The 24445-nt window shown below is 38.8% G+C and overlaps 1 protein-coding gene across 2 annotated transcripts in view; it reads right to left on the bottom strand.

Annotated features, from left to right (window-relative positions):
* The window catches only part of STAG1 (STAG1 cohesin complex component), a 178067-nt gene that overhangs the window by 23435 nt on the left and 130187 nt on the right, over positions 1 to 24445 (bottom strand). For both annotated transcript variants that reach the window (XM_062583053.1, XM_062583054.1), the window contains 9 exons: positions 23377 to 23494; positions 22063 to 22166; positions 19046 to 19138; positions 18836 to 18925; positions 18445 to 18648; positions 15062 to 15132; positions 10051 to 10138; positions 9557 to 9637; positions 1459 to 1551 (listed from right to left, as the gene is read on the bottom strand). In XM_062583053.1, coding sequence (XP_062439037.1) covers positions 1459 to 1551; positions 9557 to 9637; positions 10051 to 10138; positions 15062 to 15132; positions 18445 to 18648; positions 18836 to 18925; positions 19046 to 19138; positions 22063 to 22166; positions 23377 to 23494 — 942 coding nt within the window. The remainder of the gene's footprint in view (positions 1 to 1458; positions 1552 to 9556; positions 9638 to 10050; positions 10139 to 15061; positions 15133 to 18444; positions 18649 to 18835; positions 18926 to 19045; positions 19139 to 22062; positions 22167 to 23376; positions 23495 to 24445) is intronic.

Raw genomic sequence — 24445 nt, 5'->3', positions numbered from 1 at the left:
GTGTCCATACGGTAGACAACATCTAGTCACAGGAGATTTATCTCACTCAAATAGTCTAGGAGACACCCAAAGACTTTACAAAATACATCAGTTATAGAGGTCTACAAGACATCTTATTTATAAACTTTTACAGCACAATGGAAGCTCCAAGCAGAGCTATCTTTCAAAAAAACAGAACTATGTTTTAGAAACTATTAACTTTTAAAAAATACTGGCAAGTAACTGTGTGCCAGTTAGTTTGTTACAGTCTTTGCAAAATATTGGAATGGTTGATAGAGAAATGCAATTTGTAAACAGCTAAAGGATGTCAACAGATATAATACAAAATATAAAAGCTCAGCAAACAAATCTGCTATTGTTTTTTGCAGAAACTACACATTATTTCAACATGCCTTTGGATTTCATTTCTTTCATTAAAATTTCTAAATACATACAGCAGAAGCTTTCTGCTTCATGCTTGTTTGGCTTCCCAAAAATCTAGAATGGAGTATTGGATGACTACACTGAACCACAAGAAATCTGATCCCTACACATATATACATACCCATGTGTGCACACACATATCCATGCAGAAAGATGCACTCATTAGCCTATTAGTCGACAAGGAAGCATAGCAACCTAAGCTACAATCATTAAGTTGATGAGAACTGAAAAAAAAACCCTCAGAGCTTGATATCTGCATAATAAAGACACTGTATAAATGGATACTTTACTCTGATTCTTCAAGGAGACATAACTGTTTGTCAAAGGACAACTTGCTGTGAGAGGACACTGCCTTCTTAGTGTTATTCAGACTATCTTTGTAGAATTAATCAGCATTTCTTCTGCTAGGAGATGTACAGCAGTATGACTTGTACTGCTGGAAGCCTTAAATTTCTCCCATTAGCTACCTATGGGAAACAGAGCCACAATATTTGCTAGAGACAGAGTATTTGCTACTGTACTTAACTGAATTATTAGGATAACAAAATGAGAAAAATAATCAAGGTTTAGATTTATCTGATAGCTTCTGGCATTTAATCCTGACAGGAAAGCAGTCACTAGCCTCCCTATTAGCCACTATTAGGGAAGAAGGCTCAGACGTATACAGAGAGAGATTCAGCCCATCTAAGGTCTGAATCATCCTCTGAAAGTGCCTATTTCTATCTATTAATACTATAATAGTCTAAAGAAATAGGCATATATTGAAGGTGATTAGATGCCCAAAGTTATGACAGCTGAACCTACGCTTAAACACCAAGGTAATCCTTGTTGTTACACTGTATCAAAAATGAATTTGACATTAACTGTGTTTTGAATGTGCTTTTAATATAGCTCTTTTTATGGAGTATCTGTTCAAGTTTTATTTAGACAGAAGGCACACAATTTTACTTCAAGTTCAGTACAGTAAACATCTGAGTTTTACTACTGTTCCATATTCACACTTTTGTAAAAGCTTGTGACTGACATTTCCTTTACCTGTTCTTTGACTGGAGTGTTGACATTTGATAGACACTGTTGGCAGACAGCCAGAAAGGATTTCACAGTTTTTCTCAATACTAACAAGTCCTCCTGGAATAAACATGAGAAAGGGATAAGTATTAACAGTATTCATAAGTACTAAGTATTAATAAGAGGTTGCTAGGAAAAAGCAAAACAAAAAGATGGTGGTAATTTCATACATTCAATCCTTTAAATTAGCCAAACAAAAATAAAAAGGCAGTGAAAATCTTCCTAAAATTAGTTATTGGTTTTCAGAGGAATGGCACAAAGTTTCCCTGCAATAAATGATAATAATAAAATAATATATTAATGAGTTAAAATTGTCTGTATTTTATATCATAAATGTTTCAGAACAAGAAGTTTAACACAACAAGCTCAGCCTACCTGGTGTTTTATAAAGAATTCTGTATGCAGATAAACAAACACAACCAGAAAAGTAAAATACCAATAGATATCTCAAGTTCAACTAAAATGTTATCTGAACTGTCTGCACAGAGGGGAGATATGAAGGCAAATCACAGAAATCTAATGACTTACAGGAGAAGGAGGGAGGTTTGTTGATCTGCAGAAGGAAGGATTTATGAGGGCAAAGATAAATGAATGACTGCATTTGATCACCTGGATCTGAGAGACAATCAACAAGTATTTTAAACCTGGGTACCAGAGCTGGCTGGTTCAAGAGGAACGCTGTGTCCTTTGACCTGGAGGAATTAATGCTGTACCATGCTGAATACTTATTTTTTAAGGGTAACAAAGTGAATAGGTAAACTGTGAAAACAAGTTAAAATAAAACGTGAGATACTGGAGCATAATCATAAGAATACAAAAAATAGCCAAATGAAAGCAGTAAATCGATTACAGAAGGAAAGGACCCTTCTTATGTGAAAAGCTGTAACAACAAGAACTTGTTGAACATGTATGAGGCTTCCTGGCTGTACTAAGTTATTTTATTCACATTAGGACAAAACCAAACACGGAGAAGAAAATGAGAACCACAAATCACCAGGACTTTGTGTTAGCTTCACGCTTTGTCAGAGGACCAGCTTCGTCAGCAGCGACAAACGTCTCCTGCTACCCTGTATCGCTCAGACGGTGCAATTAAGTGGTTCTGCCCTGTCTGCTCCCGCCTCGAGTACCAAAGTGTCTGCAGCAGCCCCGTGCCTCCCAGCGTCCAGCCTTGCTGCTATTCCACGGGCATCCCAGCCAGTGCCTCACAGAGAAGGCAGCATTTCTTTCATGCCCTGGGGCCACTGCTTGAAAGATCTTTCCCAGTCTTCCCATAACAGGTTTTGTGCCAAGAAGGGATCATTACAGCCACATACGGAGCCTGGCTGCCTACCACCACTGCCAACTTTCCCTCCTCCATGCTACCTGCAGCACTTCTCAGAGGAAAGACAGTGTCCTACAGAATAGCACCCAACCTAAATCTAAAGAATCTACATGGTTTATCTGCAACATTTTCCTCACTGAACTATTCCAATTTTTAATTATGCTGGCTGTTCAATACAAGCATCTCATTTCTAGTTTTAGCTTTTTTTTACTGCTTCCTATCATAAAATCTTGTTACTCTTTGTTTATATAAAAGCCTTTTTGTGGTCCTTATGTTCTTCCTTCTACTGGCTCACAACAGGAGGCATCTCTGCAAGTATGCTGAAGCATCCAAGTATTCCTAGATCTTTGAACCTCTTATAATTTTTCAATAGACTACGTGTAGTATTCTGACCTGGACAGTACTTCAGCCACAGTCTTAAGCTCTGTGAACTCTATCACCTTCCTATTGCTATTCAATTTGCTGTGTTAACATAGCCAAAGATCACTGTAGCCCTTCATGCCACTGCATTACGCTGCAGTTACATGATCAGTAAGATTGCTACAATTATCTCACTCATCAGCTTTCTTCTGGGAGCATTCTTGCTCCCAGATGTAAGTCTTCCTTTTGGCGGCATTAAAATGCCACTTTTTAAAAATCAGATATTGTTTATCAAGTGATCTACATTATCCACAATCAACTTTTACTAATTTTTAGAATGCATTCTAAATAACTTCACTTTACCCTTCCTGATCATGGGCAAAAGCAATAATCACTTTTGAGACAAGAAGGGATCCCTCCTGGAATGTATGAGAAGCAGTGCCACTGCACAATGATTTCCCAATTGCATATTTTCACTAATAAATTACCCAGCTTTGAGCTACTGGGTGTGAATTTCATTAAATTCACATACTCAAATATTTAACCGAAACACAACGTGATACTAATGTCTTACACAAATTGGTATTTCAGAGTAGAATCCTTTTTCAGTCAAAATGGTACCTTCTCAAGAATGAGTTTATTTTTCTCTTGACGTTACTTGCTAGGATATTCTTTCTGTCCTTCAGCCTTGTACTGACTGGCTTTAGCCAGGACTGAGGCCAGGCTTATCCGTTCACTGTTACATAATCATCTGATTTACACTTTTAAACACTGATACTACAATTACTTCAATAACCTATTTTAGCACCATTATTTCTATATAGATGTTAACGAATTCAACAGAGAAACTAAAACCTATGAAAAAATCCTACAAAAAGGTTAAAAAGTGAGCAAGTATGTCTGCCATCTTTCTTTCTCTCCAAGAATGAAAAACACCTAGATAAAATGTTATTCATTATATTCTTCTCACTTCATAGTATTACAAACATTAAATTTCAGAGTTGCAGACAGCAAAAGAAAGCCCTGCTAAACACTGCAACAGAGCCATCTGGAACTTTTCTACATTTGGAGAAATCACCAGAAAACTGCAGAGTGGTAATTTTTTTTTTTTTTTTTTTTTTTTTGGTTTAAGAGAGTGGAAAGAAAAAAAAAATAGGTCTTTTGTCTCAGGCGCACAGCCAAGGCTTTTGAAGGGTGCTTACATGATACGCTGGCTTCAGATGAATAAAAAAATTCACTCCCTTCTTGGTAGTGAAGGTAAAACTGTGGTGGCACACTGTGAACTGGATCACTGAACTCAGCCAGGATAAAAATAACCTGCACTTCAGCTGTACAGTATAACATTGCAACATGTAACTAGTGCAAATCAGGACTGGGCAGCTAAGAGCAAGAGCTTGCCCTGGCTCGGGCACCAGCTGCAGCAGAAGAGCTGCACTCGCGCGCTGCCACCTAAACCCTTGTTGCAGTACGAAGCTCGTTGGCCACTGAAGCCGTTTAGAAATCCCGGGCTTCTGCAAAGATCACCTCCAAGCCTAAGGCTTTTCTCTGTATTTGTCCATTGCCCTTTCTCTAAACTATTTACTTGCAATATTAACATCCTTCTCCTAATCACTCCGATTTTTTTTTGATAAGCTTCACAACGTTCAAAAGCCATTAACTTGTGATCTGCTGGGGAACACAATCCATCACTGTGCGTCTTGCGACCCTTTTCTTCCCTTCAGCAGTTTGGGCCTTTCATTGTGCCTCTACACATACGAAAAGTCACCAAACCTCTACATCGTTCTTTAAATCCCTCTTTAAATTTCCTCTACTAATTCCTTTGACTACTAATCACTTCCTAATAACGATGCCGTTGGCTGGGCTGGTTGCTGCTCATTCAGAACTGTTTCGCCTTTGCCTTGCCCCTGAATGCCTGCTCTATCCACGGCTTTGTGCTAAGAGGTCGGACCAAGGTCTCCTATATATAATTTCTTTTTGATTGCATACATGCACAGTGCATTGTATAATGGGCTCAGGCACCTGGTTTGTTGAACACATGCAGAAATCTAGATGGAAAAAAAAACTGTGTAATTTAACCCCCGAATCTTCTACCTCAAGATTGTATTCCCCCCCCTCCCCCAAGAGATATGGACAAGAAAACTCTTGCTGAGAAATTGTCAGCTTCCTTTGAAGCCAACCTCAAGCGCCTTTTCACTGGAACAGCAGGTTTGCTCTAGGATGCAACAGATTGCTTCCACAAACTTCACAGATAACCCGGTACTCCCCCCACTACTGTGCTACTGATCACGAACAGCACAGGGCTGCGAACCAACAACCCACTTACGGGTGGCCTCACAACCCACCAGGAACATTTATGAGAAGATGACCAATGATTAGAGCATCGGCCTTCGGATATTTCAAGGCTCATCCATTTCATCCTTATCTGCTACAGCTTTGCTTTCAGTAACCAATGTTCCTTTCAGATTTTAGGCACTAAGATGATTCCGCAACATGTCATTTTTTCCACAGGCCATCTTGAAGAAGAGTTTTAAAATAACTGTTCTCCAACTCTAAGCTTTACTGCAGATGACTGGTGAGATCTTTTTTGCATTTGACAGAGAACCTCGACCTTCCTATTAATTCAAACAATCACCCTTCCATCAAATGTCTCTGAAACACTTTCATATGAACATCACTTTCTTCAGCGCTACGGTCAATGTAAGTTGTAATACTATGTAGTGCAGGGGAATCCGCAGAGCCTCCTCTTACTAACGTGGCCTGGATAACAGCAGCTGGTGTGATGAGTGCAGATTAGTTGTGTGTCATTAATGAATCAATAAGCTGCCCTGGTCCTAATGTGATTTAAACCACGCAAGTGGAGCAGTTTTTGTCTGCAACATATAAAGCACATTTGCCATCTAGAGAAAGAGTAATTTCATTCCTAGAAAGATTCTGCTCCCAACTGTGTATCTCTGCATGTCACACATGACTCTTCCTTGGAACCAATACACAAAATCATTTAGCAATTATTTGCTGTACTAGAAGATGCCATTCCAAAAAAAATCCTACCAGAATCACCCATTCCGCCCTCCAAACAGCCTCCCACATTCAAAGAACTTAACGTCACAAGCACACTCCCTGTAGCGCGAAGTACACCCAACAGATGTACCACACACCTGATTCAGAAATGTAAAACTTGCTAATATATTGCCACTACTCCCAAAATAAATACCTCCTCCCACAGAAACGTTAACACCCTTGAGTCCTGTACTCACAATCCCCTGATTTTAATATACTTTATCCTGTGCACTGTCTGTCTACATGGTAACTGCATACGCAAAATAAGAGTAACTACTATTTGCCAGCATGAATTCACACAAATGACCAGGTGGCAGTGGATGAACATTTACAAATCAATCACTCCACCTCCAATCTCTCAGCTGGGTGCTCTTAGTTTTATTGCATATTACAAATTCGCTTCTCCACATTTATCTTTTCATCTTTTATCCATCTTCCTTCCCCTTCCTAGTATCCACCTCCTACTCACTTCTTGTGTTTTGGTACTCCCCTCCCCCTTTCCTCACCCCATAGGTACCAATGACCTTTTCCTTTTCTTTTGCAGACAATTTACCTGATCTGTACCTAAATCCATTCCAAGCACTTGATTTACTTTGTAATCTTCCACTTGTACTTCAGACCAGAGGAGGTGGCGTGCCCAAAAGCTTCCCTGATTTTTACAACTGTATCTATTCGTCTGTTAAAGATACCATTTCTGCCTACAAACCATCACCTTTGTATGTCCTCCGATAACCACAACTACAGCAAAGTACCACTGGAAATCTGGATGGACCTACATATTAAAATACTGTGTCAGAACTATTGCTGTAGGAGCCTGAATGACTTTGCCTCACCCATAAATCATCACACATTTGACGTCATTCCATTTTAGTGCTTGCTAATTCTTAAGGCTAGCTCGTGGCAAACAACCATGGGCAAAACGATCTCCTAAAGGATCAGGAAACAGATATAGACTGGATTTATTTTCACAATCAACAAACTAAAATGAAAATTTTGATAGGAACACACATAGAAAATGCTACTGTCACCTCAGGTTCATAGGATTTCTCTTTATCCTGTTTCTGTTGTGGGAAAAGCTGGCTTCCTGGCCAGCTATGAAGAGATGAAGGGTATTAATGCAATGCTTCTCTTGAACTAACTCACAGAACAGACTGAATATTTATTAGGGCTAGAGGTGAAACTCCAAACATTAAAACAGTAAGAGGTATATAGGTTAGAGTAATTATGATTTTCATCAGAGATTTCAGAAGCAGAACTGACTTTCACTTCAAGAAGTCTTTCACAGTTTATCTTTCATATTTCTTTCCATTTCTAAGACCTATAGCATGAGTAATATGAATTATAATAGTATTAGAAATACATGAAAGCTCAAGGCTATTAAGCGTTTATCTCATATAACAATGTATCGTAGGTATGTATCCTATTTTGAAAAAGAAGGCTAAGGCACAAAACCGTGCTGAGCTTGTCTCCAAGAAAACCCCAATGACTGGAATATATAAGGGGCTCTTTCTCTTGCAGTCTAAGAGGTCCACCATGCCATCGTTGCAAACAACAGTCTACACACTTTGGCTCCAAAATGCAAAGCTCCTGCCTAGCTCCTACGCAGATAGATACTGTATATGTCAGCTGCCAGCTATAATTTATGGTAAGTACGTTTATTGTGCTATAATTAGACAAAAAGAAACCATGAAGTCTTTTTTCCAACAATGCTGACAGCTATCACTCAACACCGTTCATGCTGTACTGCAGCATCTTACAGTGCTTAGTTCAAAAAAAAAGGGGGGGGGGGGGGAGAAAAGCAGTAAAGGGAGAGAAGATCCTCACTGAATGCTCTGTGTATGTGTGTATGAGCCCAGAGCAGGGCACACCTGGGCACTGCAGCTCGTGGGGCCTCGCAAACAGGATGGAGCTACTGGACACCTTCACGAGTGGGTGCGCTGCCTAGCAAATCCCCACCAGAGCACATGGGGAACATTTGAATAAAGCAGCTGAAGACAGCATCTAGGCTTGGCTAGTTGACCAGGGGTTGCCTCTGCGCTAAGTGCTTGGTTCCCCATACTCAGCAATCCCGTTTCCCTTACTAGGGAAGCATTAGACTGAGATCTGGTGTGCTGGTTTTATGGTCCTAAGGGTGGAACCTAAGGGTGTATGCCCCTGCAATTTGCTTTGAGTTATTCAGTTCCTTCTGCTGAAGTGAAACTTTCTCCCCAAGCACAACAATACCGCTAGCCAGGAGCACTTCAAATTCTTTCATTGTGACGAGATTCTGAGATCATTTAAAATAAATGGGATGTAGTCAGTTTTCTCTGCTGTAAGGAGTCCAGGTGTGATACTGTACACTACCAGCATGCTAAAGAGATGCAGCAAACACCTCTGAAAAGATGAGCGAGGGCAATGTGCAGGAAAGCCTGAGTAAAGAATAACAATAGCTCTTATTTTCCAGGAGCTATTTTTAGATATCAAACACATCCATATTCCAGAAAACTACGATGCTTTTTGCCATTTTTACACACATTAAATGCTTATTTTATAGTACTTTACTTTTTTTTTTTTTTTTTTTTTTTTGAAACTAATGGGGAATACACATACTACTTCTGTTTTCATAGAGCTTTGATTTGATGCAGTCCTTTTGAAATAGTCTTAAAAAGGCATAATTTTGCCCCGTGATTGAGAAAAAGCTAAGAAAAGACCCAGGAAAGCCTACATATAATAAATTAGTTACATGCATCATTGTCCTTACCGCATTACACTTGCATACACTTACTTTTTATTAGTCACTGATAGCAACCTGACCTTTCTATTTAGCAGCATTAAAAAAATGGAAGCAAAAGGTAAACACAATAAACACACGTAAATATTAAGCTATCCACAATGTAAATCAACAGTATTGCTTGCAACTATTAGGTAAGCCCTGTCAACACTACTTAACCATTCAAGCTCTAGGTGACCCTGCTGAGCAGGGGGTTGGACTAGACGATCTCCAGAGGTCCCTTCCAACCTTGCTGATTCTATGATTCATGCAAATTGCTGAACTCGCAACAAAGCACATTAAATATCTTCAGTGATAAAATCATAAAAATCAACAGGTGTTAAATCCCAATAGAGACGAGCCTTCACTGTTGATCGTACAGCTTACTTAGGCAAATTCGTGATGATAAACAGATCTTAACAATATTAAATAAATGAAAACACAAACATTTGATATCTCCTTCTCACTGACATAAAATCACTGTGTACTGGGTGAACTTATAGAGAATCAGGTCTAACACATATTCAGGCAAGTTCTGTCTCTCCAGTAAAATTTGTATTGATTGAATCCCTACTTACTTTGGAAGGGGAGCCTTCAGTGATTTTCACCAGCTGCCAGAGAATAGAGTAATGGGAACACTGCAATGCCTGAACAACTATCTGTAACAGAGGGAACACAAAGAATCACAGCACACTGGAAATATCAAGCATATCGCTAAATCACATGTAAAATTTATAATGCATTTGGGGAAGGAAAAATAGGAGCCTTTTTGTTTTCAAGGATACAGTGTTATCCATTAGTTTGGTGAGATAAGGAACCAGATTACTATCGATGAAAAAAGATACTATGTACACACTAGGAAGCAAAACAAAGCAAAAAAACTATTAGAATATAGTAAAAGATGATGTCACAACATGAGAGAGGTATAACAGTAATTTCATTTAAGACCTCATGATTTTCCTGAATAACTGAAGCATACTGAATTAAACTCAATAAATAAATAGATAGATAAATAAAACCTCTCTAACACCTGAGTCCCCAACTGATGTAATGTATGCACGGCTTACTGTACCTGTTCTGGCATAGCTCCGTGTTCGATTCCAGTTCTCAGTAATCTGTAGCAGTTACTGAACAGATCCCATTTTGTGAGATCATGAGCACTAGAATGAGAAGCAACACAGAGAGATTAGCTGTGTTCCTCAAAACTCCAAACCACAGCAAGAATATAGTCTCCGCACTGGCAGCTCGGTGAGTAGTTGGTATGTTTGCAACACTGAGACAAGTGTGCATGCTGAGCAGGGCAGCTCCACATGAGCTCACACCATGTTAAAAGCAAAAGTTCTGCTTTCTGATATCAGAGCAAATATCTTTTACTACACAAGATTTTTACAATGAGGAGATAAACCTGATGCATACCACACATCCGTAAAAAGTAATTTAAGTGTAGTTACTAGCTCCTTCTCAGTGTTGCCTCTAAATCAGCTCTCCTCTTTGGCTCTAAACATTGACAGATCTTTCGAAGGCACTTCCCTTAGCATTGTAGTAGAAACTATGACTAAACTCCAAGAATATATATATCTTGAGTGGAAAATTTGCTTTAAGCAAAATAAATTTACATAATCTTCTGCCCTGTTATTTGGGGTAAAATAATATACATTATTACTGAATATTAAAGATTTAATATATCTAAAGTAAGACAGTATGATACACAGGTATATGAGACAAATGGTAGCAACTGCCCCTCCAGCGTTTCATGATTAAGTTATACTAATCTGATTCTCCAGTGAGATGAATATGATATTTGCAACATATATTCTGCAGTCTTATAGATCTCAATAGCTTCAGTTATAGCCTTATTTGTACAGAACAGACACATATTAAATAATTAAACATGAGGTCACCCGAAAGACAAGAATTCTATTCCACCAAAAAACCCTGGTGTTTAACATTTTTTCCCCCATTCTGCAGTAGAATTAAGCTGTTTTTTAAACATATACAAAAGGGCAAGCTACTACAGAATAATCAGAAATTTGGTGATTAGGATACTCACCTACAACGAAGAGGGATGCTCAGACTGAACTGGCAAGTTAAATCAGATAAAGTGTTCTCTTGCATCTGACTCCCTTTCATCCGAGGACCTTGACTGCCAAGATACACTCATTTCCCACCCCTTCGCTTCTGCCCTGCATTGGTGCTGTCTGACTGTTTAAATAATTAACTACCTTGCTCAGCCGTAGAGAATAATTCTCTAGGTCTGAAACAGGTAGAGGCTGAACTCAGGACCAGGAATGCCTAGATCCTATTAAAACCGCTATTACGAAATGCTCTTTAGTCTGCAGCGTGTAACCTGGAAAACCTCACTCATAAAAGGTTTGCAGAAAACATAATAATTGATGTCCTTATGCTGAGAGCAAGTGAAGTGCGCACTCTAAGGTTGTGCCATTAAGCCAGGGTGCATCCCGACTTCGAATTAAAATCCACCAACAGAACAACAACAGTTTGGAAATCTTAAAAGAAAAAAAAATCTTTTTTTAAAGTAAACACACCCATACACACTTAAATTCTGGATGGTCGTGGAAGTATGGAAATGAGACTTTTATAGATAAATTATAGGCTCTCAGGGAGCTGCCTCTGACTAGTTGTATCAAGCACAGAGCCTGCTTCAACAAATCACAGAGCTGCTAGCAAGGCAGAGTTGTACCTCCTTAATTATAGCATTGTAATTAAAGCAGTAAAGTCCCCTTGGTGTGCAGACGCAGATATCAGCATAGATTATCCCCCTGAGAATATGAAAGGAAAAAACTGTCTTACCTCTGACTTTTCATTTGAAACCCCTCCATGTCAGACAGCTGTCACCATGGGGCACTGCCCCCGGCTGTGACAGCTGGGGGCACCTTAGCTCTTTGCTCTGAGCCTGGCTTGGAAGCGTCCTCAGGAAGAGCCTTCCAGAGTGACAGCTTCCAAAGCTGAAAAATACTAGCTCCACGCAAGTTTCATAGTGCTTTGCAATAGAACCTTCCTTAAAGAGGAGCCTCCAACATTAAATAAAGGATAGCCTGCGACTCCTTGGTCTCTTTGAACTACTTAACAACCAAAACAATAGCAAAAAAAAAAAAATAAAATAAAAAAAAAAAAAAAAAGGAAAGAAAAAAAGAAAGAAAAAAAATTGGACATAACACAATGCACCAAAGAGGTTCAACTTGTCTGACACACAGATTCTTAGAATGAAAATTCTTACTTAACACAGAATTTTCCCTCTGTTGGTCCCTTACACATCAGAACATCTTCACAGTGGACTACAGAAAACAAGGTCCAACACTTCATGAAAGAAGGATTCTTTTCATCCCTGCGGATAGCAGTGTTCACTGGGGCATGTGTTTCTACCAGATACTGTGTGAGCTGAAGTAAAGCTATCAATTCCACAGTGCTTCTGAAAGCGTGGAAAGAAGCAGCCTAGAAAACTCCTTATAAAAAAGGTGATCTCTCTGTCCATCCACAAAACTGCTGTCTTTTAAAATATGCACATAGCAAGCAGAGCTGTATCTGCAGCAATTAAGTAACAAGGGTTACAAACTGATACAGCACCAATGTGGGCAGTGTGAGAGTTCAGCTGAGCTGGGGGGGGGGGGGAGGGAGACACAGTTTGGAAGGATTGTCTCCATGTACATAAACCCCCCACAGATGCTGCAACAGTGGGTGAGATTCTGGCAAAAAAAAGAAGCATGAATGTCTATTCTATGTGTTTTATTTCAGAAAACCTCAAATAGGCTTAATATTCTGAAGACTTGAAAGGAAAGTTTGTAATGAAGAATTTCATTTGTACCTGAAATACCACTATCCTTGTTTGATGAAAGACATTTTAATTAAAAAGTATGCTGTGAGCCCTTTGCTGCCAAAGAGCATCTTGTTCTTTCTAAAATAACCATCTCCCACTGAATTGGTTCCATGACCCAGCATGTAAGGTGACAGACCTCTTCTAATACTGCAAGTGATACAATTACCATTTGATTTACTTTAATTCAATTAGGAGGAATTCTGCAGGACATTTGTCCTTATTTTCTTCATTCCCAAATGAAGAACTACCATGAGATGCCCTCTTAGAAAGAGGATTAGAAAGAAGGAAACCTTAGTATGGAAACTTCAGGGTCTGGACTGCTTTTCTAATAATCCTTGCCTTGTTTTTCCCAATTCCCCGGAAAAAAAGAGTTAACGGTTCCTTTATCCTAGAATATGAAGCAGCAACTTCCAAGGAAACACAGGCACAGACAAGGTAGTTTGAGGGTTCTCCTACTGCAAGAAGGGATGGACTCGTTTCTTTTTGAAAGCTCAGCAGTTGCTTTTTACTGCACTGTCTGAAGGTCTGACAGATACCAGTTGTTAGCCTACCATTTCAGCTTCTTCTATTGATTTAATTTCCTTTGGCTACCAGTTGATGACAGACAACTACAGTATCAGACAACAGCTACTGTTCTTTGAGAAGAGAATACTCAGTGCAAGTCTGGATTGAAGATCTTAATCTCCTATGTAAAGGTTTGGTAAAACTCTGTCTCAGATGGTATGATTGCTTCTGTTTAACAAAGAAACCACAGCAGACTTAACATTCAGTGGCATAATGAAAAGGATTTCAGTCCCTATATACAAGCAGATTATTAATTAGAAATTCCCATTGAAATGTAATCATAAATCCCAAATCAGCTGAGAAATGATACATAGCTATTCTTCAGCTCTACAAGATTTGATGATTTCATTTTTTTTCCTTTCCTTTCCTAGCCTGATTTGTGTTTAATTCTACAAAGCCTTGTCTAGAGTCTGAAATATCTCTTTAGAGATTTGGAACCCTAAAGGAAGAAAGTATGTAAGAAAAGAGACTCTCTCAGGAAAGTCTGAAGATTTGTGTTGCTCTCTTGGATGTGAATTACAGCTTTCACCAGTCCTGTCGGGAAAGGCAGGAGTGGCTCCAGAGTCTTACCAGAGAGACTGAAAAACTAATTTGCACATGTATCAGCATGCTTCACTACAGAAATTAGTAATGATTTAATGAACTCTGTGGGACTCTTGTAAAATGGAAAGAAAGAACAGCTATTTCAGAACTACTTCCTACAGCGATCCAACACAAGAGTTAGGATTAAGTGAGGACCAAGCACAGCACAGAGGGAAAAGCAAGTCACTAAGACCAAATACATTTATTGGTATAAAAAAAGGTTAAAGAAACAAGTTCCTTTTGTATCTTGTGACAAGGAAAAAATGATTTGTGACTCTCAGCAGCCTATGAAGCTTTCTTGACTGCTGACCAAGAGCAATTACTTCCTCCTTGACAGAGGAGGAAGATTAGGTCAGTGTGTTATCCTCTGAAATTCAGGTGATTCAAGTGAAATGCTCCAAGTTGCTCTACAAGTTACGGGGTGCCTGTAGGTCTCTCAGAGAGTGATAGGACCCAAAAAGCTTATGCCTGGCTCCTTTGCTCTGGTGCACCCCGTGGTTGGTGAAGGGGGGTTCTGTGTAGTCGAGGCAGTTAAGACTGCCAACAACTCAGCTGGAGAGTGTATTCCTGGCATTTCTGCAGGAAGAGAAATGCTGTCTTCCAAACTCTTACCACAAACTATTAATGATTACTATTACTACTACTCATTTTCACTATTTTGAGGAGAAATATTTCAAAGACCTCCAGAAACTGGGAGAAACAATTTCCTCTATAGCTTTCTTAAGCTGAGGCTCAAAGCAAAGATGTGGTGTGCATCCATTGGCTGTGGAGATATGAACTGTCCCTTACGTGCCGACTGTCTGACATGCAGGGCAGTATCAGTACAGCACTCCTAGGTATGAAATCATTTAGCACAAGATGATAGGCATATGCATTTTCACAACAAATCAAATCTGTAAAAGTAATAAGTCATTAAATAAGAACGTCCAAATTGTAATACTCACAATGCCATCAAGCATTCAGCAATCTGAATTTTACAGTTTAGATCATAAATTTTCTTATTTCCTAACACTAGACATCAACTGATATTTGCTGAAATGCAATTAAATAATAATAATAAAAAAATAATAATTTTAAAAAAATTTCCAGGAAAATCACATACTTGTGAAAAGAGGTTAATCTCTTCAGCGTGGACAGCACATTGTATATGTCATCATCATCAGCTTCTTCTCCCTGAAAATGAAAGGAATCCATGAAGTGCAAAATCTATGAACTGAGAGTATGTTACTACATAGGGAGGAGCAGAATCATTTGAGAGTTTATGTTGACACCAAAACTAAATTCAAATGTTATGACTATTTTTATCTTGGTTTCGTAATAATAAAATCAATGAAAAAACCACTGCATAGCACTCGGAAATAAGCAAGATCATCTGATAATATTCAGCGGTATCACAGTATTAATACTCAAATCAGCATTCTTTAGCAATAGAAATCATTCTCCAAGCAAAAAAACCTGAGTTCTAACCCACTTCACCAAAAGGCCTGAGCTGCAATTCAACAATCAGCTCAGGAATGAGCTACAAGAATAAAGCCAAATGCTCCTCTTGTTCCACACCAGCAAACTGCAGATGTCAATAGGAGGTTTTTACAATGATCAATGGGAAAATTCTTTTCATATCCTTCATTGCTATTCAGCGTGTTACATATTGTAACGCGTGACAGTCACATCATACAGAGTTGTATGTTCAGGGGGTTGGGTTTTTAGTTTTTATAAATCTGGAGGAATCACGAACCCAAGAGTAAATATTGTACAATTCAAAACTTTTAATTTCAATTTTTTTGATATTTTGAAATGTCATTATCCTAGAATTTTATATAAACAGCATCAAATTCTCCTAGTGAACCACTGGAAAGAAGGCTTTTCCAAAACTTCATTTTTTCCAGGAACTTTCTGAAGTGGAAAATACACTTAAAGCAATACTTCTCCATTTCATCTCATGTTGATCAATCGTTTTCCAGTTAAAAGCCCAGGAATTAAACATTTCCCTGCCTTCAGATGCAATGGTCAATCAATGTTTCTCTCATTATCAACCTAGCAGGAAGCCGTCAAACAGTGTGTTGCAGAATCTAAAATCTCTTCATAATGATTAAATACGCTTACTAAAATTAATTATTCCACAAAGTATCATCCAATAAAGAAAATGACAAATGTCAAAATTTAAATTCCTTGCTCTCTCACATTTTTGTCTTATTTTCATCTCCCCATCCTTCTCCTTGTCACACGTCTGACCTCTGCCCTCCCTGTTTCTTATGGATCTAAGGCTCTTAATTCTTCATTTCTCATCTGACTCCCAGTCACAGCTTCTCTCTCAAATCCTCATCCATCTTTCATGCAGCTCCCCAAGTGAATACGCACAAAGATCTTAAGCCCTTGCTCGCATTTCTCTACCCTTGCCCAAAGCTGGGTGAAGGAAGAGGCTGCAGCAAAAGTATTTGCTACCACTGGCCCCTGCTCCTTCAGAAGATCAATCTCTGTCCAGTCATCTCAGTGCCTCCTTCAGGGCTTCTCCTGTTTGAGCACTGCATAGAGAGAAGCCGCCCCAAAAGATAAGGGAAAGGAAATGGAGTGCAAATAATCAGTTACAGGCTTACAGATTCAAGAGCAGTTCTAAGTAATAAAAGGAAATTTGCAGGATAAAACTTTCCCCCTTATGCATTTCTTCTGGGAAGAATGGATGGAAGTAACTTATGAATCCTGGGATCTTGCTGCTCTCTCCTGATTCCCCTCGCGTAGAGGTGAGGTCGGAGCAGTGTCAGGAGGGAGAGGACAATGCTGCAGGCCTCTGCAGCGTACCTGATGCACAGAGCACATTTTCTGGATTCTCTCAATGCTCATGCATCCATCGTCTAAAACACAACTGAACCTAAATGCTTTACTGGCATGAGCTGGCATAACTGATCTGAAATGTGGCCTGCAGGTGGAAGAAAGGCAGATTCCCAGGCTCCTTTCATCTTTACTGCTTGTAGTGGCCGGAAAGTGGTCCCAGAGACCATAATTCCTGCTGGAGAGGAATCCCTGAGGAAGGCTTCTGAAATACAGAGATAGGATTGCAAGGTGGCAGAAGTGAAAACAGGACTGAATATCCTCAAACCAGAAAATCCAAGAACAAGGTGACTGATGCTGGAACTAAACCAAACTCAACATTAATGGGACTGCTGATTTCCAAAAGGGTACATGGACAACAGAAAAGGAGGTAGCAAAGTTAGAGGTAGAGGTAGAGTACAGGCTGGTTCTTTTCTCTTGACTCCTCTTCAAAGCTGCTGTGCAGAGAAGAATGGGTAAATTGGAGAAATGATACCTGCTGCACAGCCACAGGAGTCTTAAGCGCTCCTGCAGCGATTAACTGAGTCTGGGATTGCAGCTGAAAATATTATTTGTGAGTGTCGCCTCAACTCTGTCAAAATGGTAAGCGGATCTTCTCTTGCGTGTTGAAGGAAACAGGGCACAGCCTCTGAATCCCCGAAGGGATGGAAGACAACATGTGCCCCACGGATGGATAAAGTCAGCTTCACAGTGAAGTGGAGTGGACTCTGCAAACCCTGCATGTCCCCAAGGGGACCTCATTCGTGTTTGCTACACAGGCCATTACACGATTGTCTCTAGAGAGAACAAACGCCGCATCTGCTTTGTAGGTGTACAGTACCTTACGTACAGTACAGTATGTATGTATGTATGTGGCATACTACATAAAGATAGAGAAAAGCTTCTTTTCTTTGATATTCAATTATAAAATACAGACTGCGGCTTAACTTTCTATACAATGCATCAAAAATTAAGTGTATGTGCCAGTGCATTAAACTGTACGAAGTGAAGAAAAAGACCTATGTAGCCCCTAAGTCATGTTTGAAAAGCGTGAGAACTAATCAAATTAAGTAGTGCTAAACAAAGTTAAATTTACGTAAAGCAAAACAAATATGAGTAATTTGTATCCTTACTTAATGTATTTTGTCTCATGTATTTTGAAGGATAAATTCTTTTAAGTAAATGCCAGATACCTCCAGGTTTCAGACCTAAATTTTTTATTTCCTTCTTTCCAGAACTCTCTCAGTAAACCAATATAAATGTTATACCAAATCCTTTCTTCCATTCAAGACATAATCCAGTCTTGATACTGTTGCCTGCATATATCCACTCAGGACTACTAGAATCACCACCAGCATTCATGTAAATGCACCTTTCTCTACATTTTTCATTAGCTTTCACTTATTCTTCCATTTCATTTCCTTTGTGAACTGTCCAAATATTACACTAAATTTGCAGAAGCAGGATAGTGCTGTGGTCTTTGTTTTACAGCACCAATGCTCTGCAGGCTTAATGGCTAGTTTAGGGGATTTTCTACCTAGAGAAATAGCTAAAAATAATCATGAAATAGTTATTGCTGCACTGTCTTCACACGGATAATTTCATGACAAGTAAGGATGTTTTTCTGCAGTTTATCATAGTCTATTTTATGTAATCTAGATTCACTTTAAGAAAACCAACCTCTTGCAGTAGATCCTCTACAGAATGGTTGAACCGATCCACAAATTCATCAATAAGTTGGCTGTGGGCTATGTCAACTCTATTCTGGATGGTATATTCTTCGCTACAGAGTATGCTGTAGGTTTTGCTGCAGGCTTCAAGAACATCTGATTCCACATGCTTTTCCACAACAAACTTAATCTGTTTCAGTAAGGCATCCAGATGCTGCAGAGCAGAAGAGAAGTTCAGCTTTCACATTATCTGAACAATGAAACTCAAAACAAAACTCAAGCAAAGAATACACCAAATCACAGGAAATGACTAATACTCAGAATTCAGGCACAATACTAGGCGACTCCACTGGTAGTCAGACTCTTGAGAACAGGGAGAGTTCTTGCCTCGTATACTATACCTTTTCCATTCTGCCCGTGCTGTAGATCTCCAGATCAAAATACTGAGGTATTTGCAGGAGATTTGCAACCTTCTCTGCATCAGCGGAATACTGGACATCATTGAAACAAAACAAAAAGTGAAATAAAAATAAAAATCTATACTATAGAATGAAAAAGTTTAAAGACAATTGTAAATACCAGTAAACAATTTATGCTGTAGAAAAATGTACCTTTGAGAGCAACATAGGAAGTGCAATAATGAAATGCTCAGTCAATTTATTTCTGTCATCTATCTGAGTTTTTCTTTCTTTTGCTGTTAAGACCTGCAAGCAATTAAAAATTACTACAATGAATAAAGCTTCTGAATATAGCAATCATTAATCTTTCTAAAGTTACTAATACAAACAAAAACCTATGCAAGTATGTTCAAAAAAAACATCAAAATAGGAGCAAAAAAATCCTAAAACATTTGGACTGAAGAGTGGTTACATGGGAGGACCATGTGTCCTGAGAAGCCCAAAAAAGAAAATGTCATTTCATCCAGCCTGGTATTGTCTCTACACATCAACATTTTTTTTAGGACTCAAATTCAAATATAACCCAAGTGAGTGGAAGGTTTGCTGTTACTTTCAAATGAATTGAGCTGTGGCTTTCACACATTAGACATAGTGTTAATGTAAGACATCAGGGTGAAATGAAGTATAATTAAGAAAACCAAAACCAACCCACCCTGTAACAGTGATTTTCATTAGCAGATTCAGAGCCTCATCTCTAAACTGGAATCTAATTCTCAGTGAGAACATACATTCAAGTTCACAGAATTCATTTACAAATTTTAATGACAGATAAATTGAAGCTACAAATGCTGTCATAGCAAAAGCACCTTGAAAGAGTGAACAGATGGATAATAATCAACCTAGCGTGCTCAGTAAAAGCTTAGAGATGGCTTCTTAGCCTCAAAAAGGTAGAATGGTCATGAAGAATATTTCTGAAAGCAAATAAGGGTAACAGAATATTCCAGGTTGGCAAAACATTTATGTGGAGCAAAGCTACTGGACTGCACAATAAAGGTTACAAGCCAAAGTCAGAAGAAAAACTATTTTTCAAGAAGGGCATTGCATAATTCAAAATCTGTTTGCATCTCAGCTTGGAGAAGCTGCTAGTAAGATCACAGGACTACAACAAACCTCTACTGACAAGTCAGAGGTCCCCACCACTAACTCTCCAGAATTCATCACCTAACTGAAAACAAGCAAAAGCTAAATGTTGTACCTGCTTTTCTCCCTAGGTGAGGATGAACAGCTGGAAACAAAATCATGAAGAAACTGAGACAGATGTGTGCTTGGATGACAGGTAGCCTATTGTGGCAGTACAGATCCTAAAAAACGGTGGAAGTGGACGGGAACAGCTAGAGATTTGTCACCAGGGATAAAAGGCCACTGCCACAGCTTATGGCAGATAGCTGGACACCACAGCAGCAACTGCAGATCTTGTACCGGCTCGCAACGCAGTGCCACCAGCGGCAGCAGAAGCAACCAGTGCACCAGAAGGCAACGTCAGTACAGCGGTCACAGTAGGTCCCTACCTTCTGACAACCCAGTCACAGTCGGTAACCAAATATTACTAGGCAATGGTGCTGTTAAGCAAGCTGGGTCCCTAGGATGCTCTTTTGATCACTCTTCAGAAGGTGAATTTTATTTTACTAACGTGTTTTCTTTAGCTTTGTAGAAATAAAGATATAGACATTCTAAAACTTAAGAAACTTGTTGAACCTAAGTGATCTGAACTGTGGATCTCCTGAGACAGAAAAATTACCCAGAAAGCTAATAGTGACATTACTTGCTACCTCAATCAAAAAATACAAACACAAGATTTTTGTTAGATGTTTGCTTTTTCTGCCAGGATGGTTGGAAGTAGAGACAAAACACATGGTTAAGTTGTACTGATAATGCAGAGCGGGTAACCCAGGAAAATAAATGCTCATGTAAATTGGAGTAATTACTTCTGCAGATTATCTTCCTCTCAATGTTTCAATGAATTAGGAATTTCTTAGAATATGCATTTGTAAGGTAAAGTATAAAAACCATGTTTAAACTGATGGTTTCTTGGAGCTTTTCCCAGGGTGCTGTTTCAGGAAATAAAGCTAATATGCTTTTGGCACATAAAAATTAAGAAGCTAAGTAGCTGCTCTAGTTTAGCAGTAAAGAATAATAGGTCTATCTCTAGATTTCATTTTAAATGAGCCCGTGCCATTCTATAATAATCTAGTTACGATCACTCACAACTGAATCTAACAAAAATACCAAATGTTCATATGGCTTTACTTAATTTTAGTCTAACCTATAGAAAAGAGGAGGACTGCAAGAAGCAGGAAAATCTGTCTGCAAAGCTAAGGTGCTGGATGCTGTATTTACGGAAAACACAAATGAAAGCCTGATGATCTCATGTTGTCCAAATGACTTATAATGCAACGCTTAGAAGTCAGTACCCAGCGTCAGGAATGGAAGTGAAAATTGATGTAGGTCTCTGAACACTCAGTATATAATAAACAAAAGACTTAGCACCCGGATGGCCATTTGGCCAGTATGTCAAATTCTGAGATTTTTTACGGCACCCAATGGAAGAGGCCAAAAAGGATGGATACCTAAAATCACAGAACTACTCAGGTGGGAGGGGACCTCAGGAGGCCCCAGTCCTACCTCCTGCTCACAGCAGAGGAACGCTCCGGGCTTTGCCCATTCGGGTCTTGGAAACCTCCAAGGATGGAAACTGCACCACCTCCCTGGGCCTCTGTTCCAATGCTTAACTGCTCTCATGATGAACCTACTGGGGGCTTCTTCTGCACTTTCCATAGTGAAAGCATATTCCTTCCATTGAAAGACAGTCAGAGGCACTCTTACTTGCCCTGAGCTCTACTTTCTCAATTCTAACCCAGATGAACAACAAGGCGGTAGAGGCTGGTAGACTATACATCTAAGCTAGGGGTATGATACAAAGAAAATCTGAAAGTCATAAAAAGGCTGAAATTAATATTAATCAACACAGCAATGTAAAAGTCAAAATGAAACAAAAAATTCAAAGACATCTAGAATTACAATTTCTACTTCTTCAAAAAATTTTATATCAAACAGGAAACTGATTATAAAAACCCTATTTAAAAGTGTCACAAAGTGGCACTGTAGACAAATATTTTTTGTTGCTATAGTAACACACACAGGTCTGAACCACCTACTGCAATACAACTTACTCTTTTTCCAGTGCCTCTGCCTACTGGAGGATGCGCTTCAGCAGCTTGCCGGATTGTGCACACCATCAGTTCAATAAGAGCACTCTCCTGCCGGTCAGACATTGCTACGGAAGGAAAAGAACAGGTAACATCAGTTTTGATGACATGTACACATCATCTGTGAATGCAGCTTTAAAACAGTGGGAATAGAGAACAAAACAGAAAACATTTTGTCTGCTGTATAAAATCACAGCTTGTTCCCTCGCTTTTTGAGTTGTTCATATCACCTCACATTGGACATGGCAGAACTGAAAGAAAATTCAGAGAAGGGCAGCAAAACTGATCAAATGGCTGGAGTGATGCCTGTAGAAGAAATAACTGAATAGGCTGGAACCTCTCAGTCTGGAAAAAGTGATGATTGAGGGAGAATATAATAAAGATCTACAAAATAATGAGTGGCATGGAGGACGGAGAGGGACTGACTTCACTGGCACTTCCTTACAAAATATTTTCACAATCCTGCAATATTAAATACTGTTCCTTGGGAAGTCACATCTGGTCACATCTAGAGGGCCAAGCTCCAGTAGGCTATACACAAACAAAAAACTGTGAAATGCCAGCTCTTTTCCTAAGGAACTTGCCATAGAAATAGAAGACCACAATTATAACAGATGGACACCAGAAGGTCAGACATCGATACGCTGAGACGATCGTGCTAGGACGCAGCAAGAGTACGTCAGCTTTTCAATTGGCACACCACTTCGGAGGTCCCTGAAGCAGGAAACCCTGAAGGTTTATAAAGGATCTCAAAGAAAACTCATCACTTCCATCAGGGACCCTTTGCCACCAATCTTGTGCACACGGATCTATTAACGAAATGGCATTCAAAACTAATTGCAAGAGAATTTACTTAATTTATTCTTCTTGAGAATTCATTAGGTGTTAACACTGTCTGGAAAAGCCCCATATTTTACTATCACCACCTGAAGTGCTTTTTTATTCAAAAATCTAATGACCTAATATATTAAACTATTCATGTATATAGTAGCCATTTACACACTCGGATGTGAAGACAAAGTCACAGTCTTAAATTTCAAGCAACCACACTACAGCAGACATCTCGATGAAAAATTTAATATTAAACTAACTACACTCTTTTTGAAGTGAACCCATTAAAAATGGATTAAACTAAAGTCTGCATTACCTGTTCTTCTTCAAATATGCTTTCTGAATGTACCACAGCATAAACATCTCTATGCCCCGAGGAACAAACATTTAAAGGAATAATTAACAATATTGTGTGATATCAATAAAGTACCAAGATTACACAAATACCTTCTTCTCCTTGGACTGGTTCCTCCAAGAGCAATTCTGTCATACATTCCCAGTCTTTCAACAATTCTTGAGAGCTCTCCCACAAACTGTCCACCAGATAAGCTGCATGTTCATGTAACTAGAAATTACAAAGCAACCATCAGTAACGTATTCTGGTGCAAGCCCTGTTTCTTCAACTTTCACAATCATTTGGGCATGGACAGTGCCGATAGGCATGGACACAGTCGGAAAGAAAATGAAGTTAGCAACTAACTTTGGAAAGTCTTCTTTCAAATGAATGATGTAACTGCATGACAACGGGGATATGTTTTAATGGAAAATGCAAGAAAAATATATTGAGCTTATTTTCCATGGACTAGCTTTTCTGTGAAAATCTCCCTCGCAGTTTTGACCTGGAAGACTTGAACTTACTTTTTCTCACTTTCTGACCGCATTATAAAAAGAAGAGATGGTGGGACATGAGAATAAGGGAGAGCTATAACGCATTCTTTCGAACAGATACTTATTTTTCATTCAAATTGCTTTTAATAATGGTGCATAACATGGATATGGAGATGCTTGTTTCATTTTAGTACAATATTCAGCTTTAGCTTGAACTTGATAGACAGCAATAAAATTAAAATTTGTCTAATGGTGTCTAACTACACTTATACTCCTGGAAAAGGAGAACACGCTGAGCCGTTTTTAGCAACATGAATCAAACAACAATACGTTGAAAACTGAGCCTGAACGTTTACATTTTTTAGGAGTACGGTAATTATAAAATACAGTACTATGAAGTTTTTGTTAGGTTTATGTGCATTTATGTTTTGAAATAATCATGTAATGATTCAAAATTGTCACTAAGTATACCTTTGTGATCTGTCTATACAATACATGGAGCTCCAAAAACAGAATTGTCCTAATTCTGGTCTCCCAAAACAGTAGCAGAAAACCTAGTCATTTCAGTGCATAAAGAATTGATACTAACTTATCTTAATTGCAAAAAATGTTCTTTATGTGAATTAACATAACTGTTATAAAGTGAGAAAAATAATTCATAGGTGTCTACTGATTCAGAAATCGATCT

The sequence above is a fragment of the Rhea pennata genome, chromosome 9 (genome assembly GCF_028389875.1).
Source record: "Rhea pennata isolate bPtePen1 chromosome 9, bPtePen1.pri, whole genome shotgun sequence".
NCBI classification, from domain to species: Eukaryota; Metazoa; Chordata; class Aves; order Rheiformes; family Rheidae; genus Rhea; species Rhea pennata.
This window is presented reverse-complemented; position numbering and strand designations above follow the sequence as displayed.